The 24890-nt window shown below is 39.8% G+C and overlaps 1 protein-coding gene across 1 annotated transcript in view; it reads right to left on the bottom strand.

The window, feature by feature from the left end:
* The window catches only part of Arr2 (arrestin 2), a 28464-nt gene extending 15093 nt beyond the window's left edge, over positions 1-13371 (bottom strand). The window contains exons 1-4 of the mRNA XM_067135119.2: positions 13235-13371; positions 9435-9556; positions 3945-4076; positions 1864-2067 (exon numbers count right to left, since the gene is read on the bottom strand). Of these exons, the coding sequence (XP_066991220.1) occupies positions 1864-2067; positions 3945-4076; positions 9435-9556; positions 13235-13301 (525 nt within the window). The 5' untranslated portion in view covers positions 13302-13371. The remainder of the gene's footprint in view (positions 1-1863; positions 2068-3944; positions 4077-9434; positions 9557-13234) is intronic.
* Positions 13372-24890: the final 11519 nt, after the last annotated feature.

The following is a 24890-nucleotide window of genomic DNA, read 5'->3' as shown; positions in this document are numbered from 1 at the left end:
GGTGTTTGGAGGAATGTGATATTTATTGAACGATAGAGAACATATATTTTGTGAACATTTTGTTGCTCGAGTTATACCATTATTGCTGTAACCATTGCTTCATTTCAGGAGTTTGATATGTCACTGGTAATCAGCTCCGCTAAGTGGGTATGAATAGAAAGTATACTGTCTGGTGTATATTTTTCTGTTCTTTCCTAGCCATAAATGCGCCTTTAACTCAGGAACTCTTATTGAGACCTACATCTCTTATATGACACATGTCTGGACATGCTGTAATAAAGACTTACTTGGAAAATTAGAGGTCGTTAGGAAAAGAGCACTAAGAATAATTTTCAAACTGCCCATTCTGCTACAGATGAAAGATTTGTATAAGCATTGTAATATATTATTACTTCCAAATCTCCGCATAAAGACTTCTATAATTATTATGATCTATAAACTTCAAAATAAATGAGCCCAAACACATCAATATTTATCAATTCACAGGTTCATTATTATGAAACAAGAATTATTTATAACCTTCACTACAGTCAGATTCATTCTACCAGTTATGGTCAAAATTCTCTATGGCACTTTTCTATAACTATGTAAGTTATAACTCACTTCCAAAGAATATAAAAATATTACTAACTTTATCTATTTTCAAGATGAATGTAACTAAATATTTGAATTAGTATGGTTATTATGTTCATGAAGCTTTGCCCTATCTTATCTATTACTTCATGTTACATTATAAATGTACTCTATTTTATTTTGTAATTACATTGTGAATATAACCGTTAATATAACTCATCTGTAACCAAGAAGAGCCTTGGCTCAGGTGCCTAATAATAAAGATATATACGTGGCGCAGGAATTACATGTGGATTTTAGCTCAGTTTCACAGCCAGATGCTCTTCCTACCCTAACCATATGCGGAAGGTTGTATTCTCTATTACGTACTTCTGTGGAGGTTGGTGGTTTGTAATGTGGTGTGTTGTACTGTGTCCAAATAAAGAGATGCATATTAAAACAAACCCAAACGCCTAGTCACCGAACCATATAAATTAACTAGACACAGGTAAAATCAACGATCAATGTGGAATTGAATCCGAGTTCTTCTGAACCGAAGAACACCATGCTGATAGGGTATGTGGTAGCGTGTGAAACAGTAAGATTTAACACAAATACCGTGAGGCTTGAAATTAGTTACTACACTAGCATCTTTCTGGAATGAATTTAAAGAATATTAGGTGAAAATAACTCTCAGAAAAGTTGTCAGCGCTGGAATACGGAAGTCATATCTACGAACCATGTAATTCCTTATCGTTTTTGGAGTGTGCGTTAGTGTGCTCATCTACAAAGTCCTAATGTTGGCTGATTTCTCAATATGAGGTTATATGAAAACTCCAACAATTCTAAAGTCAGGAGGTGAATGAAGTGTGGTAGCTACCTCCTTTCTTTTTGCCATTGTGTACAGTATTACTTAACGATTACGTACCATATACAGTGTATTTTATAAAATTCTTCTTCTGGCATGCGTCTAAGAGCCTGATAATCCAGGTACCAAACATTAGCTCATTATGGGAGCAGGTACGTTTAATATTTTTTGCTATTTGTTTTACGTCGCATCGACACAGACAGGTCTTATGGCGACGATGGGACAGGAAAGGCCTAGGAGTGGGAAGGAAGCGGCTGTGGCCTTAATTGAGGTACAGCCCCAGCATATGCCTGGTGTGAAAATGGGAAACCACGGAAAACCATTTTCAGGGCTGCCGACAGTGGGGTTCGAACCCACTATCTCCCAAATGCGCGCTCTTAACCGCACGGCCACGTTTAATATTATCTCCAGCATCGAAGCAAAATGAAACGTCGAGTACCTACCTTCTTGATGGCAAGAGTGACGGACGACCTCTTATGAGGTTTGTCTTCGTGGTCGACCACGTACGTCTTGATGTTGTACTCCACTCCCAGGGGTTTGCCTGAGTCATCGTCTCCAGGCTGTAGCGTCACTGATGAGGGAGCGGCAGCCGGGAATTGAAAGGTGAACGGAAATGCATTTGGCCCCAGTTTCTTGATTAAACGCTCCTGCAAGTGAGAGAGAGATCGAAAGTAGTATACAGAATATTGTTGAAGAAGGTACGTCTAGTGTTGATGGTGGTGATTATTGTTTTAAGGGAAGTACAACAAGGCAACCATCCTGTATATGACACTAATCAGAGAGATAGGGAGGTCGGATAGGATAGATGAAAGTGAGCAGCCTGGCACAAGTAAGTGGAAACAATACCAGGACTCAGCTAAGGGCCCCGTGGACTCCAACCCACACTCTCAAGTTGAGAAACCCTGTGGCCCCTTTTAGTAGCGTCTTACGATAGACAGGGGATACCGTGGGTTTTATTCTACTGCCCGCATTCTACTAAGGCAATTTAGGTTCCATGCGTGTAAATTTCGAAGTTCCATTTTATACTACCAGATAACAAGGAATTCAGAACTCTGTTAGGCGAAGTATTGTTGAGATTTAATTACATTTTTGCGGAAAACACCGAATTTTTCACTAGTGATCATTTACATGGTGACATCGTTCGACATGGAGTGCCGAACGGACTTTTATTTGACACCCAAAAATCCGACTGCCGAATTTGTATTTTCCTCATCGTATAAAGCTCTTAATACAGTATGAAGCGCATCAGTGTAGTCCTATCATTATACAAACGACTTGTGGAAATTAGTTTTTTTAAATGGTGCTGACCTTACTAAATTCATAGGTATGAGAATGACTTTGATTTTCCTAGTGAAATTTACCCTACTACATGCAAAGCAAGATGTATAAAGAGCCGCAGGAACCCCCAAGGGAAAAACACGTTGTTATGCCATGATTTTAAGGGGCTATTGAGAATATCCATGAAGGCCATGTAGATCAATGGAGCAATGGACCGTAAATGTTTCCACTTAACTTAACCTCAACATTCAGTTAGATAGAATGGTTAGTTCTTCAGCATTTACTTTGGCACGTATTTTTGTTCTAGACAACCCCAAGGATAGGTGTCTTGTAGACACGTTTCAGTATTTCAAACTCATTTTCTCCCACGTTTTCTGACCACTTGACGGGGAGTAGAACCCACGTTCTTCTCCTTCATCGTCCCGATGAGACAGTCCTCATAATTAGAAATGAATTGCAATTAGACATAAATCATAACGACTAGGTACTACAAATTTAAGGATAGGAACTACTCTCACTGTCTCTGAATCCCTGTGTGCTAATGCCAGTAACTAAAAAAGTGCATTAGGATGAGCACTTCCCTCGCGATGTAAATAAAAAGAAAGTGTATTTTTAAACTCTGATAATGGTGTATGACCTCCAGAGGGGCCTGGAACAGGTCTTTCGAGTTCATTCCGAAAGGCGACTGGCGGATCTGTGAGGGTCCAGTGTTGAAGACGGCACAAATACCCAGTCCCCGAGTCAGAATTAAGGTTGAAATCCCCTAATCGGCTCGGAATCAAACCCGGGACCTCTTGAACCAAAGGCCAGCTTACTAACCAGTTATCCATGGAGCCGAACACTCTCTTAATGATTACGCAATTTACACTAACGTAACACTCCGACAATGTTTTACAATTCTATTTAATTCGTTAATTATGTTACAGTTCGGTAGCTCAAATCTACGGCGTTTTGTCTGATTTAATTCCAAACTGCCTAAATAAAGAGGATAGTTACCTTCTTTTATTTATTATATAAATTACATAAATTGTATTGTGTACTTACATAGACCTGCATCATTTCAGAAGTGAAAAAAAAACATCACTGTCTTGAGAATAAGGGAGGTTGATGCCAGTCAACTTTTGATTGAGCGGTAGGTCTACTAACTTTAAAGAAGAGGAATAATTCATATCATGTTATTGTAGTAGTCTACTCAAAGTGTTTGTCTGGATTTTGCGGGTCCTACAAAGATATTTTGTACACGTACCTGGATGGGAGTAAGCTCCATCTTCTCCTCACGAGGAGGAACGATCTGTTCTTTCGCCAGCACCATCTCTTTGGTGAACTTGAGACCCATGACCTCGTCCTCTTCTCGTCCATAGCGGTATGTCGTGGTCAGCTGCAAACATAAGAGAACTATTTAGTTTAGAGGATACACGGTATAACAAGCGTTAATTACCTCTGTAGAGGAAGAACTTACATTTTATGTATGTGTACGAATTTTTAACATTATATTTTATCTCATCGACGTGAATGTCGTTTTAACCAGATATTTTGTGGGATTAAAACTAAACAGTATCAATTGTGAATTTTGAGTCAGTAAATTCTTCATGTAATGGTGCTTCTATAATTGTATGATCTGGTGTTATCAGTAGGATCAAGGTCTTACATGTAGTGAATGGCGCGAGGCAATTCAAATGACAACTAATGTTTCCTCAGTTAAAGGTATTCCTGGGAGATATCAATACGGCAGCCTCTGTCGCAGATGTGGCAGAGCGAATGAAACACTGGGTCCCGTCTTGGGAAACTGCCCTTATGGTGATACATTAAGAAACGCCCGCCATCATAAGATATTCATTGCCGAAGAGCTTCGTGGAAAGGGTTATACTGTTTACGAAGAGGTTCATGGCGTGTCAACAAACGGGACCACCAAAAAAATTGCCATGATAGGCTTTAAACAAGATAGCAATAAATGTTATATAATCGATTCCACAGTCAGAATAGGGTATCACACCGGTCATCCTCAGGAATTAACGCTGAAAAGAGGAAAATCTACATACCTACAATCGAATTTTACAGGGGAAAGTACAATTAAGAAGAGGTGGAAGTAATGGGTTTAATGGCATAGGCACTTGGCACTATAAGTAGGTTTCTTAATGAATTTCTGGAACAGATTCAGCTTACAGAAGTCCAGAATCAATATTTTGATAATCCCCACATTACAAGGATCTTTATCAATTTTAAAATCACATCTGTATTCACAGTAGTTCTCTTTAGTGTCCCAAATGTATTGTTCTATAATTTTTTGTATTTTTGTATTTCCTATGTTTAATGCTATAGATTGTATATTGTGTTATTAATTGTTCAAATTTAATTCTGTTATGTTTTGATGTAGTTAAACTTTGTCCTTGTGGCAACTCATCATTTCTGGAAAATAGCTGAGATTCTCAATAAATATATCAAAATAATTGTTCCTATAACAATCATAATAGCGTCATCGTAGTCTGTTTTCGCTTTGATTAATTATCTTCAAATAAATAATTTCAAAATAAAAGATTTTGAAAAAAAAGGAAATCGCAATCTCGGCACTGAATGGGGTAGAGTGGTTAGCTCTTTACTCGGCCGACTTTGCCCCTAGGAATTAACCTGGTAGTCTACTCATTTTTTGTGTAGGCTGAGTGAACACCAGGATCATGTGTCTGTCCAGAAATGGAAATCTCATTTCTAAATTTTCGGCGTCCTGGCGGGGAGTCAAACCCATGTCCTTCCGAGTGAACTGATCCCGCCTTTATCACCTCGCTAGGCAGCCCCTTTTGGAAATAATACAACAATATATTTTAAATATAAAATAATAACGATATTGACTCATTATTTTTACAATTTTGCTTCACGTCGTATCGACACAGATAGGTGTAATGGCGACGATAGGATAGGAAAGGGCTGGGAGTAGGAAGGAAGTGTCCGTGGCCTTAATTAAGGTACAGACCAAGAATTCGCCTGGCGTGAAAATGGGAAACCATGGAAAATCATCTTCAGGGCTGCCGACAGTGGGGTTCGAACCCACTATCTACCGAACGCAAGTTCATAGCTACACGACCCTAACCGCACTTCCAACTCGCTCGTTCGTTGTTATTTAAATGGTAGCTTCAAGATTTGATCTGAGGTTTCATCCAACGGATTGCTTAATTTTACTATTTCAGAGCCTCTTTGGGTGGACATTTCATTTGTACTAATATACTAAATCTTTTTCATGAATTACAACAGTAGCACAGCCACCAGACATAGCAGTTCCATTTTACCATCTGTGCAGAGTAAATCAATAATATATTATAACAAAACGATCTAATCCCAGACATTCAATTATATGTTCTCTTTACCAGTGCCTGCCTTTGCTGCAAAGATATAGTGTTTACAGTGTGCTATGTCTTCTGGTATGGGCTAGAATAAAATTGTTACTTTCATTGACCTGTCTCAGTCTCTTCCTTGGCGTTGACAATATGGAAGTGGCTGAGGTATGGGTGACGCTAGTAATGCCATTCCTTCTGCAGCCAGTCCCTGCTATGAATGCTGTGAAAATGTCGCTCATAGGGTCGGTTGGTGCAGGCATTTCAGTGGGCTTGGCAGACTAATGTGCAATAGCAACTTCTGGCTCGGTGAGGAAAGCAACGGGAAACTACCTCACTCCTCATTTCCCTAGTACGCCTCTTCAGAGACACCTAGGCCATCTATGACAGCTAATGGTGAACCTGTTGAGGATCCAACCAGCCTTCGGGCTGAATACCCAACATACACATACATATATTGATAGCCCAAGAGTAAAGCATTCTGAAACTGAATTATATATAAACTGTATCTATGAATGAAACAATGAATCAAACTTCTTCCACTTTGGGAACTTTATTAGCAAAAGTTAAAGCTATAAATAAGACTCCTTGCCTATATTTTAAATAATGGTACCATTGAACATAAAAGGAATATCTGTAATATATTCGCCACGTCATAATTTCAGTAGATGGTGCTTAGCGAATGCATTCTTTGTATTCCCGAATACATTTTTATACAACCGAATAACAATTTCTTCATAACGGAGAGCTGAAATAATAAGTTGAACGATCACAATTCTAGAGGGTTGGCAATATCATTTTCAAGATGTATAAAAGTAATTGTATTAGCCTCCGTAGCTCAGGCGGCAGCGCGTCGGCCTCTCACAGCTGGGTTCCGTGGTTCAAATCCCGGCCCCTCCATGTGAGATTTGTGCTGGACAAAGCGGAGGCGGGACGGGTTTTTATCCGGGTACTCCGGTTTTTCCTGTCATCTTTCATTCCAGCAACACTCTCCACTATCATTTCACTTCATCTGTCAGTCGTTAATCAATGCCCCGGAGGAGTGCGACAGTCCTCGACAACCGGCGCAATTCCTATCCTCGCCGCAAAATAGGGGCTTCATTCATTCCATCCCTGACCCGGTCACTGACTGGAAAACAGGTAGTAGGTTTTCATATAGAAAATTGAATCTTTATGAGACTAAATTCTTTGATCTGAGATAAATGATTAAATTAACAGTTTCAGGATTTACACTGGATGTGGTACGTAACTTGACACCTAATTCACCACGAAAGTATTATTTATGGAGAAAAGGGATACTTATTTTGAATACACGAAGTGCTTCATAAAATCCTCATTGTTCTGGTAACTACGAAGAGCATTTTTATCAATAAAAATATGCACATCGTACATTCTTTCAAGAGACTTAAATAAAAACCCGTTTTGTGCATAAACGAAATTAGTTTTCTCGAAAAATAGGTGAAATTTTGTGTGTGTTTAGATTGATGTCAATAAATGAATTTTGATGGGTATGAATTTCCCCATCATCTATCTCTCACATAAGCATTGCTGAAAAGAATATTCGTAGAGAGGTATGTAATTATTATTAAGTTGTATGTGTTTGAATGAATGAATTTTTCTAAGGAAAGGTTTAGAACTAACCATGAACTCTATTCAATAACATCTTCACCATTTACGAATTGTATAAAAAGACCGCAATGACCCAACAAGTTAAGACTATGCACTGTGCCTTATATTGAACACTCTCGCTGCCTTTTCTCCTCGGGAGCGAAAAATTCACACAAGAAAAAAATATAGGGTTAACTAAGTTGGTAAACAGGAAGTTTGATACAGAACTCTCATGTAAAGAACTAACACAGATCATCAAATAGTACTGAGATGTACCGTGAAATGGAAATCATTCTCTATCATTACTTTTAGCCTAGCGCAGGAATTTCCAACCAGGGTGTCACGAAATTGCGTAACATATTTTAAGAACACTCACAAACTCGATCGTGGTCTTTTTGTAGTGGAAACTGCATAAGAACTTCGGTGATGATTTTGTTTATCTTGTTTATGGGAACAAGCGTCTTTACGCTTGTCGAACGTTAAAACAAAACAATGAAATAGGCTTTAGTCCGTCGAAGAAAAACTTCGTGTTTCATTATCAAAGCTGAAGCCAGAGGATAAAATGATTGTGCTCCAAGAGACAAGCCCAAATATCACATTACTGTCATTGCCAACGGAATTATTCCTTTGAAGCGCTGTTTACCTTTTTAACTGGAGAGATAATCTTAAATAAGACTTTTTAATACAAATATCTTAATCTGAAACTCTTTCGTATAAATATAAGGTATTTATTCTGTTAATAAGTGTTTTGCAAGTTGTAAAAATTAAATTAAGTGTCATTCCTTGGAGCGCATTAAAAATACTGTTCTAAAATGGTCTTGAAAATATACGAATTCCGATATAGCTCGTCTACTTTACAACACAATTTTGTACTTTTCCCTAGGTTACAATTTAGGGTTGCCGAAAATGAAAGTATTCCCTCCCCTAAATGCATGAAATGAAACAGCCGCAGTTGAATACGGAATTCTCTCTTTAAAATATTGAGTACATTTGTACCAGTGTTGACGATTTAATAAAATATCCTTTTTAAAGTTAATTTGTGCGATTTTACCTTAAAAATAAACAAAATTCGCCGTAGTACAACTTGAAACCCTTATGATAGGGAGAAAACAAGACGGTAAAGATTATAAGTGAATAGAATCACAACGTCGTCTGAAAATAATTTAACCAATGTGACCTCCAAATTGGATATATTTTTCGACAGCACACTTCATGGATACACATTTACAAACATCGCCAACACTCACTAAGAATTTGACGTTCCGCCATATAAGATATCTCGCTTGGGTGGCAACCTTAGTTACAATATGTGCCAGGTATCCAGGGATATTCAAGGTTGAGTTAAATATTAGGGTTCCCTGACACAGAATAAGGCTCGGAAGCGCAGAGTTAGGGAACGTAATCGTGTAATAAAGTTTTGACGTGAGCTGGGAATAAGCTCCCTCCTACTCTAACGAATGAGTTAGTGATTCAGATGTGAAACCGGATTATACTTTTAATCACCCTTTGTTGATTGAACGTTTAGCTACAAATTATTATGGTCTTCGCAAGTGGTCACAATGAAATCAACTTAGTGTCACTCTCATTAAGTGTAATTTCAAAGATCTCGAGAGTTTGAATTTATTTACAGCGATCTGAAGCAATCATTTAAACTGTAGTCTAGACTATGTGTACACCGTGGGTGAAACACCATCTTGCTACCAAATTTCAGCTACAATACATTAGATCCATCGGGGTCGATATTGAGGATGAATGAAGATACCAATCATACTTCAAGCGGAATTTCATCTCGAAATGTCTATTACCTGTCCAAGAATCTTCCTGCCCCGTAGATAGTCGTTGTCGACGACAATGATGCCATCGATGGGATCGACATGGTCAAGATGGTCGATGAAGTCCCGCTTCCCTAGGTAAACGGTGACTTTCCCTGAAAATATACACGCCAGTCATTAAGCTGTACGTTCAGACCTCAAATTCCAGAGCATACCTGTGTATTATTACCTCTACATTAGCTTTCCCTGCAGTACGTATCGATGCTAAATGCTAAAACTGTTATTTTAAAATATAAATTTTGAGTGGCTAAACGAATATTCATATAACAGTAATCTCTGGGCAGGTCACATATGATCAGGGTAGCTGTTTATGCGATCAGATAGTTTTTAAATAGTCCTCACAAGATTAAGCCGATTATTTTTTCTCGCCATCACAAATAGGTAAAATAGACCAAGCTAATTATAGAACCAAGGACTACTCCATTAGAAGTCAAAATTATGTACTCTACATCACCTCGAAATAATGGTGCATTGAATAACTAAGAAAACGTTTCTGCTTAGAAAATAGGAGCATGGATTACAACATTATTTCAAATAAATAAATAAATAAATAAATAAATAAATAAATAAATAAATAAATAAATAAATAAATAAATAAATAAATAAATAAATAAAGGCAATTTATTGTAGATAATTTATAACATTTCCTAATTTTGTAAATGTAATAATGGTGAGTTAGTTAATCCTCTAGTTATTACGTTTCTTTGTATATCAGATATAAAATAAAACATCACTTGCATGTGACTATTAATCTGAGCACACTATAATATTATTAAAGTAACTGGTCTAAGTATTAAGAATTTTTGTATCACTGCAGCACTTCATACAGATATTAATATCTCTCAATGGACAAAATAAATTCATCTCATCACCACATCTACTAGAATCATTATTTGATATAATGAAAACTTTTATTTGTTTGCAGCACTCCGTTCTTTGTGTAACTGTGAGAGAGTAGGCATTAATACATTAAAATACTATATAATTAATATTCATGCATACTTTAAAATACAGCGTCTTATCTTTTTTACGAACATTTTAATTAGAACTATATTGAACTGTGTTGGAAATGATCTGCCAATTCTCGCTGAGACACAAAGGACAAACCAAATTCCTGTTCTGAGGTATTGTTGATTTTGATATCTTCGCGTAAGATCGTTTAAATAGAGGATATGCATAAATGGTCAAATATATATACCAGGTGGCTCACGAACGCCGTACTTTCTACTTATAAATGCCCCGCATGCACAAATGATGAATGGGATGTCTACCAACTGATTTTCACAGGGGAACTACTGCCAGCGGGCATGTTACGTCAGAATATGAAGAGGTAAGAAACAGAGTGTCGCTCGCAGCATGTTACTTAGCGCTGCTGGTCGAATGTACCCCTTGCATTAGTAAACATCGTTTTCGACCGCATAGTTCTAGGCTGGTGTATGGTACAGCCGCACTATGTTTGCTGTCTGCATATCAGCAATGGCTAGTGTGATCTGCAGCGGTGAATACATAGACATTATTTTAAGCTGGACAACGCGAGAGAATGCCAACTTTACTTTCACCGGACTAAATTATTTCGTTTGTATTATGTTATTTGATATGTAAATGTGTCCGACTCGTTGGCTGAATGGTCAGCGTACTGGCCTTCGATTCCCGACCGGGTCGGGGATTTTAACGTTAATTAGTCAATTCCAATGGCTCGGGGGCTAGGTATGTGTGGCGTATTCAGCATTAGAAATCATCCTAGGTAGAGCCCTCATCTTCACATACATGCAGGTCGCCTAATAGGCCGTCTACTAGGAAAAGACCTGCACCAGGCCTCTCCGAAGGCCATACGCCATTATTATTATTATTATTATATTATTATTATTATTATTATTATTATTAATATTAATATTATTATATGTAAATGTAATTAATCTGCCCCGTGGATTAGGCCTATTCGTAATAATAGATTTTTTGAGATTTTGATTCAATGTTGTATAATAAAATTTTCACCAGCTCTCACAAACACACCTACGGGGCATTTACTTAAAAAATAACATAACACAAAGAAATAATTTAGGAATGTTGGTATTAGTTCCTGTTGAAATACGATTACAACTGATTTTTTTTACAGTTGGCTTTACGTCGCACCGACATAGATAGGATTTATGGCGACGATGAGACAAGAAAGGGCTACGAGTGGAAAGGAAGCGACCATGGCCTTAAATAAGGTAATCCCCAGCACTTGTCTGGTGTGAAAATGGGAAACCACGGAAAACCATCTTCAGGGCTGCTGACAGTGGGATTCGAAACTACTATCTACCGAGTGTAAACTCAGAGTTGCGCGCCCGTAACCCCACGGCCACCTCGCCCGGTATAATTAAATAGAAGTACGGCATGGTTACGCAATTAAAAATAGTTTAGTATTTGAATACTCACTAAGAAACTAACAGACACTAAAGAGACTGACAGACTGATGAATGCGCGCGGCAAGTGAGTGAATTATAACTCAGTGGCCACGACTTCGGCAAAAAATATGTACCCCTACCACCCTTCCTCACAGCACATGCAAAGTCTCCATTACTTGCCGCAGTGCTATACAAATTGGTTAGCCGCGACGGACAGCATTTTGTGCGTATTTCCTTCAATAATTAAAGAAAATAAACAAAGGAATTAGCAGATAAGATAACAAGGTTTGTACAAACAGCTTATTAAAATAATTCCTAGTTCCAGCTGTCTAAAGTGGAATGAAAATGTAATGTTTACTCCACAAAGTGGGGGGAAGGCGACTGTCCCTCCTCGCCCCACCCCCTAATCGCCGCTACTGTTTGTAGACACGCCAAAGATGCAGAAAAGGAAATCTAATAACTTATTAATTTATACACGTGTAGACATTCCACTCGATGGAAGAGTTGCTTGTATGAAACAGAAACTAATACTGTTCGGTGAAGTACGTGTGTAGAAGGCATACGTCTCTTTGGAGCTTCTGTTGCATTCCGACCAGATTGTCCAGATTAAAATAATGTCTGTGTATTCGTCGCTGCTGATCACACTAGCCATTGCTGATATGCAGACAGCAAACATAGTGCGGCTGTACCATACACCAGCCTAGAACTATGCGGTCGAAAAGGATGTTTACTAATGCAAGGGGTGCATTCGAGCGGCAGCGCTCATTAACATGCTGCGAGTGACACTCTGTTTCTTATTTCTTCATATTCTGACGTAACCTGCCCGCTGGCAGTAGTTCCCCTGTGAAAATCAGTTGATAGACATCCCATTCGTCACTTGTGCATGCGGGGCATTTATAAGTAGAAAGTATGGCGTTCGAGAGCCACCTGGTATGTATATATATATATATATATATTGTGTAAAGTTGTTATTGAATTTTCAAGCGTATTTTAATTACAATTAAAGTCTATTATTTTAAATCGAAATATTATAGTTTACTTTATTGTTGTTCTCCAAGAACGGGTAGTTCAACTTTTTCCATGACAGAAGAGTCAGATTATAATTCGAATACAAATTGTATTTTGTAACTTCATTTTAGAGGTTCTAATTAGGATTCATCTAAGTATGATTAGAAATAAACCGTACATTTTAGTTTAAGAGTATGTTCTTTTATTGAATATGTTATTTTAATGCAGTCTAACTTATTTAAAAATTGAATTATTCTCTTTTACATTTACTTAATATAAGGGTTAAAAGTACGAAATCTTCACTGTTTACGGACGATTTATGAACACCAAACTGTAAAGTCTATAGTAAAATCATTATAATCTTAAAATACTTACCGTTAGGGGTCGACTTCTTGAAGACCTTGACTGCAACCACGTACACAAGAAAGAGTAGCGGAAACATGAGTATATCCTTGCTTGGGCCTTGTGGTCACTGAGCGAGTTCTGTGTGATGTAGGGAGCCTCTGTCCCACCAGAAGTGATGCGGCTAGATGCTGCCCATCGTATATATATCGTACACCTCCAGGGCTTCCGCCGCTACTAACAGGATAAGTTTCTCACAAATCAGATCAAGTGCAAATTAAATAAGCAACTTACTTCAAAGGTGCTGTCAACTTGAATCCCCATGGAACTCCCATGTAGCAACGAACATACACATCATTTGCTTTCCAATCTATCAATATCTGAACGACATGTTTCAAAGACCAAAAGACAACAAACACGCCCGTCATACATAAAGTTCTTGGTCTGCCAAGATGACTGCTATCAATGCCAGATGCCATGCAGATATTAGATTTCTACATGGTCAGCGTAACGACATCTTCAGCCGTATTACCTGGCTTTCGTGACCGTATCTAAGACTATTTAGGTATTTCTAATTCTGTTAGAACGTTAAGAGTGTCGTTAATATATGTCACATACAAAGCAATCGGTGATCGAAGTAAGTTCTAACTTTTACTAAGACGAAGAGGATAGTGGTAGAAGCGGTTGCTGCTTAAAGATACAAAACTATGATATCATGATCATACTATTTAAAAAGAATGGATCTATTGTGTAGCGCAGTTCGACGCTCTCCTTCTATACTCTAAATTATGGATTCGAATCCTGATGCAACTGGTTGCCATTTCAGAGTGTTTTAATGCGAGAGACCCTTGTCAGTAGAAGTATTACCTCGTGAAAAAATTAATTTTCAGGACAAATCTCTACCACTCCGATATCTTATATAAAATACCTAACCCTGGAAATTATTATTATCATTATCATTATTATTATTATTATTATTATTATTATTATTATCATATTATTATTATATTATTGATTCTTTATTCCCAATTAAGGAGCACGTTTGAACGTATTAGCACTTTTTCGTTTTTTCTTCAACCTCTCGCTGTGTTCTTTTTACGTTGTTCAGTCCATTATGTATTTAGTCGAGTGGGCTTTATAGAAAATTTGTGTTAGTTAATTAAGTTTTTGACTTTTATCATGAATGATTTCTTCATTAATGCCAATTTAGGTCTTCACTGATTTCTTTTAGCCAATTTTTCATTGATAAGGCTAAGTTTAAAATTTTCTTTGTGAGCCTGTTATCCATTCTATATAAGTGACCATAAAATTGTAATCGCCGTTTCCTTGTTGTATCTGAGAGTTTTTCTTTAACTTGATAGATCTCATGCGATTTCTTTTTCATGCAAATTCTATTTTCGCATTTTGGTCCTAAGATTTTCGTGAGGATTTTTCTTTCTTATCTTTCGATCATCTTCATTTGAAATTTTCCACCAATTATATTAGTTTCAGATGCATAAAACGCTTCTGTTTTAACTACTGTGTTATAGTGTTGTAATTTTGCCTTTTTTGATATAGTTTTTTTACCTGCTCCAAGTAATGTTGTATGTTCTTTGAAGTTTTGCAATTCTTTGTTTGTTAGCTTGCTGATTTAACCCTGCTGGTTCAGTAATTTCACCTAGATACTTACATTTGTCTACTTGTACGATATTTCCATATTTTGTGATTATTATTATTATTATTATTATTATTATTATTATTATTATTATTATTATTATTATTATTATTATTATTATTATTATTGGTGTTGGTGATGGTGTTTATTATCTTAAGAGGATATATAACTACAGTGACCAGTGGGCGAGTAACTGTGCAGTTTGGGTCATGTAGTTGTCAGCTTGCATTCGGAAGGTAGTGGGTTCGAGGCCCATTGTCGGCAGCCCTGAAGATGGTTTACTGTGGTTTCCCATTCCCACACGAGACGAATCCCGGGGCTGTACCTTAAATCTGTGAGGTGCGTCGTAGTTCATCTTCTGTTATTTCACACATCACTCTCCTAATTTCGTTTCCTAGAGCCTCGCATGTATGCGGATTGTTCCGATATGCTTTCTGTTTCAAATTTCCCCGCAAAATAAGTCACACGTACTAAGATCTGGATAACGAGCTGGACATAATCCCCTACTGATTATCTGGTCACCGAACACATTTGTAATTGCAACCATGGAATTAACGTGTAGTGTAGGCAGCACCATATTGCTGAAAGTAGGCGTAGTCTGTCTCTTTCTCTTTATCTTCCTTTTTCTTATTCTCAGGCATGTTAAAGAAGGGATGCAGGTATCATTCGGAGAAGTGTTTCATAAAAAATGTAAAATTATTCTTCGTCCTCTAACTGATCAGCAAAGACCCACTTTCGTGTCATAAAGAGTTCCCTCGTCTATGGCGTAGGAATTTTCGGTGCCCCAGTGTCATGTGTTCTGAGAAGTAATGAACCCAGTGAAGTGAAGTGGGAGAGATACCACACTCCTGTGCTAAACGGCAAGAAGGTTTACGGGGGCTAACATGAAGTCCGGCTCATATACCTTCAAGTTATTCATCAGTTAAGATCTTTTTATCACGCCATTTTCTGTTTAGGACGGATCCAGTTGCACTCCACTTTACAAACAAAGCACGAACATATTGTTTTCATGGTACGGAACTTTTCGGAATGCGTTTGCAATACTTCCGCATTCACCTATCATCCGTTACCTTAAGGAAGGGTATGTTCCAACAATGAACGCTCGTTACTCACTGGTGTTCTTAACCATGATTCGCACTTTTTAATCACAGTCACTGAGCGCGTCAACCACGTGTCTCACTACTACACGTTGAGAGCTCTACTAATGACCGAACATTACTGGACAGAGGATGGGAGGTTGTGGTGGTGATTATTATTTTAAGAGAAAGTACCATCCTCTAAATAACACTAATCAGCGAGAGAAAATGGTCCGACTCTTCGAAAAATAAAGGTATCGGCCAAAGAAAGACTCCCTGGGATACGCAAACCTAATATCGTCGGGTCGGAAAAGAACAATAGTTGGCCAGGGAAGGTCGAATATGATAGATGAAAGTGAGGAGACTGGCACAAGTAAGTGGAAGCACTGCCAGGGCTCAGCTAAGTCCCTCGTGGTCTTCAATCCACGCTCCCAATTCAGAGCCCCTGGGATCCATTTCAGTCGCCTCTTACGGCAAGCAGGGGATGCCGTGGGTGTTATTCTACCGCCCCCACCCACAGGAGGAACAGAGGATGGGACAAAGAAGGTGTCTCACCCCAGGTAGCTCCTTGCTCGTCCTTTGAGTGGAGAGAATACAGTGTCCTTATCGCCAGCTAGCTATGCGTGTCTCGTTTGAGTTTGCCGTAAACTCTTGTGTGGTAGTCACTGTAAATAATAGTCTCCTCTTCGCTCTTTTCCTTTTTATTCCTGCCTTTTTACCAATCCAGGGGTGGCACTTAGGTGGGTAGAACCGAGGTTTACGGCCGGATGCCCTCCCTGATGGCAACCTTGTGTAGAGGGATATGTTCATTATTGTGTGTTTCTGTGGTGGTTGGTATTGTGATGTGTTGTGTGTAGATGAAGATGCGTGTCAAGACGATCAGAAACACCCAGCCTCAAAGCTAGAGGGATTAACTGAAGTCGGCCCACCCTGTAACCGAAACCGGGGCTCTCTGAACCGAAAGCCACTACGCTAAGTCAGCTAAAGAGTCGAATTCCCTCTAAACTCCAATCAGAAAAGGTAAAGGAAGAGGTCCAACCTTTCAAAGAATTTAGGTATTGACAAAATTAAGAGAATGGCCATGAAGGACGTGAACATGAAAGGCACCCTATATAGATCTCACAAACGTAATACTGTCGGGACGGAAGAGGACAAAAGTTGACCGAGGCAGATCGGATAGGAAACATGAAAGTGAGGAGCCATTCACAAGTAAGTGGAAGCAATGCCAGACTCAGCTAGAAGCCAATGGTCCCTAACTCATGCTCCCAAGTTGAGAGTTCCTTGAGAATCACTCCTTTTAGTCCCCTCTTATGATGGGCATGGAAATTTTCTATGGCTCTACCAGTAGGTATAATGATAAGAGTTGGGTTCAGGTCAAGTAGCTGTGGGCTTGCATTCGGGAGATGATGGGTTCGATGGGTTTAGCTTTGTTCGACTACGGTCGGTCAGTGAATATGACGCGGCGGTTGTACTTGGCCAAACATTTCATATCGGACCATTGCTTAGGAAACAACACTGCGTAACTCAGGAAATTCCAAGAGGGCTAGTGAATTAGTGGGAAAGAGACGGGGAGGGAGAGGGGTGGGTGGTGGGAGTGAAGTTTGTGGACGGCACATTATAAGACATTTTTTAGCATTCAAACATTACAAAAATCAGCCGTTAAGCAAACAATACAACAAAATAAAACTGTCCTTTCTTCTGCATTTAGGACGACACCTGACATGTATTTGATTTCAGCAATTTAGTGATGTCAAGGAAAGTTGTTTGAACATGATGAACCCGTAACCCTGCTTCCAACGCAACACCGGACAAGTATGGCTTAGTTTTATTCAGGTTCATGACAGAGAATTGAAAAATGAAAATGAAATGGCATATGGCTTTTAGTGCCGGGAGTGTCCGAAGACAAGTTCGGCTCGCCAGATGGAGGTCTTTTGATTTGACCCCCGTAGGCGACCTGCGCGTCGTGATGAGGATGAAATGATGATGAAGACGACACATACACCCAGCCCCCGTGCATGCGCAATTAACCAATTATGGTTAAAATTCTCAACACTGCCAGGAATCGAACCCGGAACCCCTATGACCAAAGGCCAGCACGCTAACTATTTAGCCATGGAGTCGGACATGACTGAGAATTAGTACGTTTACATGGGTATTGAGATCGATTTGAGTACACTTACTGTAATGAATACGATCCCTGTTTACATGTAGTAGGCTATTTGAGTATCGTATTGAATCCGCCAGGCAACATCGACGTATACGAACGATGCAGAATTGTAGTAAAATCGATCACTTCTTAGATTTAAAAACGCCAAATGCAGTAGATGACTTTCAGTTTTGAAAGTATGTGTGGTATTCCAAATGTAATTGGTGCAATAGATGGAACACGCATTCCAATTTGTTATTTCGACAGAACTTTGATGATAATGATTTCGTCAGAACAAACATGGAGTGTGTGCGCAGTCGTTTTCAGTACGATCTCAGTACGATCCGCGTTTACATGGAACTTAATTCGAACCGAGTATGATACGATCCCAGATTTTACCGTAGCGACCTTGAGACTCAATCCGAACTGAGTCCCCGTTTACATGGCGTTTACAATACGGGAAGTGTATTCAGATCGATCTGAATCCTGCATGTAAACGTACTAAGTATGTGCTCATAAAGGTATGTAGAGCCAAACACATCAATTGATTAACTTATATGCCAATCCGTGAATACACGGAAACTCTTTTTGTTCCGAGTTGTTATAAAATGCAAGAATGCCGCCTGGAATATTGTAATACCTTTTAAAATTATGTTGCATATAAGCCTTACCAATTCTCTTAGAAATTCAACTGGAGCCAAATCAAAATTTACAGAAATTGGCGTCATAAAAATGTTTAATTCAGGCGAATTCCTTTGTCATTTATAAACCCTTGCCGAATTGTTTAAGGGCTTCGAGGTTACTACCTGAGTTACAATCGGACAAGTCACATGGCTTTAAAGATGGAAATTCTTCAAATACTTCTGTAATTATTTTTAACGTCCGCCTGGGTGGTGTAGTGGTTAGTGTGATTAGCTGCCACCCTTGGAGGCACGAGTTCAAGTCCCGGCTCTGCCACGAAATTTGCAAAGTGGTACGAGGATTGGAACGGGGTCCACTCAGCCTCGGGAGGCAAACGAAGTATAAGGGGTTCGATTCCCTCCTCAGTCATCCTCGAAGTTTTTTCCGTAGTTTCCCACTTCTCCTCCAGGCAAATGCCGGGATGGTACCTAACTTAATGCCACGGTCACTTCTTTCCCTCTTTTTTTATTTTTTTGCTAGGGGCTTTACGTCGCACCGACACAGATAGGTCTTATGGCGACGATGGGATAGGAAAGGCCTAGGATTTGGAAGGAAGCGGCCGTGGCCTTAATTAAGGTACAGCCCCAGCATTTTCCTGGTGTGAAAATGGGAAACCACGGAAAACCATTTTCAGGGCTGCCGATAGTGGGATTCGAACCTACTAGCCTATCTCCCGGATGCAAGCTCACAGCCTTCCCTCTTTCTTGTATATCCCTTCCGATCTTCCCATCCCCCGACAAGGCCCCTGTTATGCATAGCAGATGAGGCCGCCTGAGCCGAGGTAGTCCTCCTCCCCAGTTGTATCCCCCCGACCCAAAGTCTCACCCTCCAGAACACAGCCCTTGAGGCGGTAGAGTTGGAATACCTCGCTGTGACCGAGGGAAAACCAACCCTGGAGGGTAAAAGGACCAAGAAAGGAAAAATTGTTTTTAACAGCTTGTTTACATCTTTAAAAAGGACGAATTCTGTTCCACATAGTACCAATCAACGTATTTTTGTCTTGCAAAGAAATACACTGCCTGACAAAAAAAAAAGTTAAGCACTCAGAAGGTGTGGTCGAAAGTGAATGAAACTACATATGCTGAAAGACCATGTGCCTTTATTGAACTGATTACAATATGGGATAAAAGAGACAAGGCCGCTGGCAGTTACAGGTGGAATGTTGGACAGACTAGGGTGTCGCACCCCCTCTGGCCGCAATACATGCCCTAATGCGGTTCGGAATGGTGTCAAACAGCCTTTGGATTCTCTCCTGAGGCAGTTTCTTTCTCAGTTGTTGCAGCTGTCCCTCCAGATCCCGCAGGTTGGTACTGGAACGGAGACCCCTTCCAATGTCATCGCACACGTGTTCAATGATTGAGAGGTCCGGGGAACTCGCTGGCTACAGAAGGGCCTCAACATGCTCTAGGCAGTCCATAGACACACGTGATGTGTGTGGACGTGCATTATCTTGTTGGAACACTGTCCCAGGGTGCTGAGCCATAAGGGATAGGACGTGCGGACGCAGAATGTCTGTGACGTATCGCTGTGCCGTCAAAGTTTGCCGAAGCACTATTAGAGGCGACCTGAACGCATATCCTATGACTCCCCATACCATGATGCCAGGGATTACGCCTGTGTGTCTTTCCGCAATATGGGCAGGATCTGCCCTCTGCCCTCTGCCCTCGACGCCGTCAAACCCGCACATGTTGGTCATCGGGGGTTATGGAGAAGCGAGACTCAACACTGAACATGATGCAATGACAGTCGTCCTCTGCCCATGCCTCCCGGGCAGAGTACCCCTCCAAACGCAGGCGTTGGTGTTCAGGTGTCAATGCCAACCGACGCATGGGGCGGTAGGACCCCAATCCGGCGGATGCGAGTCATCGAGACACTGTGCGGGAACTCACAGGATGTTGTAGAGTCTCCAGTACATGTTCGCGGATGGCGGGTGCCGAAGTCATGAAATCCCACAATGCTTGGCGCACCATACGACGGTCCTCCCTCGGGTGGTGTTCCTTGGTCGACCGGAACATGTACGACGTGATGGGGTGCCGTCATGTACCCATTGAGTCCAACATCGGGTCACTGTGACATCTGAATGGCACACATGCCTGGCAATTGCACAATACGACCAACCAGCCTCGTACAGTCCCACAATGTGGCCTCTGCCAAATGCTGTCGGTTGGCGGATAGGCTGCATAACGCGTCTGCGAGGCATTGCGGATGCTTCGTACTGTACGTACTCCTCTCTGCAAGTCTTGCTTAACTGTCTCACAGCAGTTGACTGGCAACAACTTATCAACAACAGGACGGTGCCATCACAGATGCACCCTGGTGGGCGTTCTACAGCTGCTGGTGGCGGTGATTATTGATTTAAGAGGAAGTACAACTAGGCAACGGTCCTCTATATAACACTAATCAGAGAGAAAAACTGGAGGAGATCTGACACTTCGAAGGTGGCTGTGATGGTGATTATTGTTTAAAGAGGAAGTACAACTAGGCAACCATCCTCTATATATAACACTAATCAGAATGAAAAAATGGAAAGGATCCAACACTTCGAAAAATGAAGGTATCGGCCAAAGAAAGACAAGGACCACGAAGGGCGTGAAAATGAATGGCTGTCTAGCCCTCGCAAACCTAATAGCGTCGGGGTCGGAAAAGAACAAGAGTTGACCAAGGAAGATCGGATAGAATAGATGAAAATGAGGAGCCTGGCACAAGTAAGTGGAAGCAATGCCAGTACTCAGCTGAGGGCCCCGTGGTCACCAAACTACGCTCCAAAATTCAGAGCCCCTGGGGCCCTTTTAATTGCCTCTTACGAGAGGCAGGGGATACCGTGGGTGTTATTCTACCGCCCCCACCCACAGGGGGTGAAGGGCGTTATACACATTACAGATCCTTGTAAATCTAATCATTTACTCACACATTGATAGTATGCATGTATACCGAAGTGGGATAATATTGGACCTTCTGGGTTCTTAACTTTTTTGTCAGGCAGTGTATTTAAGTAATTCAAATGATTTGTAATGTTGGCTAAAAGGGCGAGGTCAGCAACCTTGCGTGGGTTCTTACATTGCCACAGCTGCAGATCAGCCCTGGGCAGCTACAGGGCTGCGACAGGGTACTTAGACGCTGAGTTGGAATGACTATCACTATCAATCACTACTGATCTGCATTTAGGGCAGTCGCCCAGGTGACAGATTCCCTATCTGTTGTTTTCCTAGCCTTTTCTTAAATGATTGCAAAGATTTTGGAAATTTATTGAGCATCTCCCTTGGTAAGTTATTCCAATCCCTAGCTCCCCTTCCTATAAACGAATATTTACCCCAATTTTTCCTCTTGAATTCCAACTTTATCTTCATATTGTGATCTTTCCTATTTTTAAAGACACCACTCAAACGTATTAGTCTACTAATGTCCTCGTACGCCATCTCTCCACTGACAGCTACGAACATACCACTTAGTCGAGCAGCTCGTCTCCTTTCTCCCAAGTCTTCCCAGCCCAAACTTGCAACATTTTTATCGCTATTCTTTTGTCGGAAATAGCCCGGAACAAATCGAACTGCTTTTCTTTGGATTTTTCCAGTTCTTGAATCAAGTAATCCTGGTGAGGGTCCCATACACTGGAAGCATACTCTAGTTGGAGTCTTACCAGAGACTTATATGCCCTCTCCTTTACATCCTTACTACAACCCCTAAATACCCTCATAACCATGTGCAGAGATCTGTACCCTTTATTAACAATCATATTTATGTGATTACCCCAATGAAGATCTTTCCTTATATTAAGACCTTGGTATTTAGAATGATCCCCAAAGGAAACTTTCACCCCATCAACACAGTAATTAAAACTGAGAGGACTTTTCCTATTTGTGAAACTCACAACCTGACTTTTATCCCCGTTTATCATCATACCATTGCCTACTGTCCATCACACAACATTATCGAGGTCATTTTGCAGTTGCTCACAATCCTGTAACTTATTTCACAATCCTGCCGTGGCTAACATAATACAGACAAATGCTGCCGTTCAATAACGCATAACTAATAGGGACAAATACGTACAGAAATGACGTTTTATGCTAACAAATTAGTTTAGCTACTTCAAGAGACCAATTTCCAAAACTTCTGAACCATTTGAGTAGTTTTATACGTTTCTTTCATTCAGGTGCGAAAATTAGAACTTTTCTCATACTTGGTACTGGTTGTTAGGCGACGTTACTCTGAGATTAATGTTATAACCTGGAGAACTATTCTTGTTCTAAAATATCTAGATAATGTATTTCTAATATTCTGACTGTGTTAACAAATAATCCCATAGTTACATTAATTAATGACTCCTCCATGACAATACAGCCCTGTTGGGCCTTGGCCTACCAAGCGACCGCTTTTCAGCCCGAAGATTGTTATAACATTCAAATATAATTATTGGTAAAATGGACAGAGGTTTTAACACAAATGGTTTTACGATTCTCAATAATATTAATCGATCCATAAGTTATAAAAATATTAATAATAAGTGTGTGTGTGCTTTGATATAAGCTGATGCTGTTGTTTCCAGAACGAAACATATCATTCTAATTAAGTATTTTTTCAGGTGTAATCTGTTATAATATGTTGTCCTTTTTCAGGTATTTTCTAAATGTTATTTATTCATAAATTAGTTTCGACATACTGAAAAAACTAATAGTTATAAATTTGAATGAGGAGGCATGATTAAATATCATTTTATTAAGTCTTTCATTAGCCATAAAATTTCAATCGTCTTTTCCTAATAGTGTCTGATATTTTTTTTTTTTTTTGCAAGTTGTTTTACGTCGCACCGACACAGATAGGTCTTACGGCGACGATGGGACAGAAAAGAGCTAGGAGTGGGAAGGAAGTGGCCGTGGCCTTAATTAAGGTACAGCCCCAGCATTTGCCTGGTGTGAAAATGGGAAACCACGGAAAACCATTTTCAGGGCTGCCGACAGTGGGGTTCGAACCTACTATCTCCCGAATACTGGATACTGGCCGCACTTAAGCGACTGCAGCTATCGAGCTAGATCTGATATTTTCTTAGAATGCTGGAAATTTTATTTCAGTTAGAGAATGTTTGGATTGTGTTAAAGTAACTGTGCTTTATTTAGTATTAATTAAGGTGTATTCATTTTGAATCTAATGTACAATAATTGGTTTAGTGTAAGAGAAGGCCTAATGGCCTTAACTACACCAGTAAAGAAATGTATCTATCTATTGTTTCAACAACAAAGTTAGTGAGGCTTAATGTTTAACATCGAGTGAGAGATGATGGAGAAAGACTCCAGTCTCGAAAACTTGGGTATCAGGTACAGAAAAGGAAAGAGCAATTGAAACTAAGGAAAATAAAATATTCCTAAGCCCTCCCAATCCTTTACCATCAGGTAGACCTACTAAAGAAGTATCATAGTCACGAATATTAAAAGAAAAACATGCTACAACAGTAGCTGGCATAGGGACTATGAACTTTTATAGACAGACGAGCACAGCTACCCGGAAGTTGTCTGTCTCGCCACATGTCTTCCAAAGTCTTAAAAATATGGATCGCACGTGACTCATAACACCCGTGTTTCCACCTCAGCGTCTTGAAATATGTGCGACACCTTCACGATCGTCTTAAGGAAGTAACTCATCGTAGCCCTGGTTGTTCAGACGAGTACAAAAGTGGATCCTGAAAACCAAATAGAAATGTATATCCGATATATGATAGTCAGTTTCTCTTTTTACCGTAAAGTCAAGCTAACATAGCAAGCACACGTTAGATAGAAAAGTAACTGGTAAGCCACTTATGACCTTATGAGTAATTATTGATCTTATGTCACGGCTGCTTATGGTGGCTATTTCCGAAGTTGTTTTCCCTGACTGTTAAATCACTCACTCCAGACAACATATCTGGGCGTTACCTTAATTCGCATTCGGGTTATAGATCTCTGTTTTTCAAACCAGCAACAATTTTTGGGCTTAACGGTATATAATAAAATTTGTAAACCTATTTCCAGTTTATGTAATAGAAATGCTTTACTTAGGCGACTTGGAGTCATAATTTTCTGGACAAAGATCATGTATTATTTTTTTATACATTCTCACATACCGGTAACTTATATGATATCGCCTGGGGTCATAGTATAA

This window comes from Anabrus simplex, chromosome 1 (assembly GCF_040414725.1).
Source record: "Anabrus simplex isolate iqAnaSimp1 chromosome 1, ASM4041472v1, whole genome shotgun sequence".
NCBI classification, from domain to species: Eukaryota; Metazoa; Arthropoda; class Insecta; order Orthoptera; family Tettigoniidae; genus Anabrus; species Anabrus simplex.
Note: the sequence above shows the minus strand (reverse complement) of the source record. Positions and strands in the feature narration are given on the sequence as shown.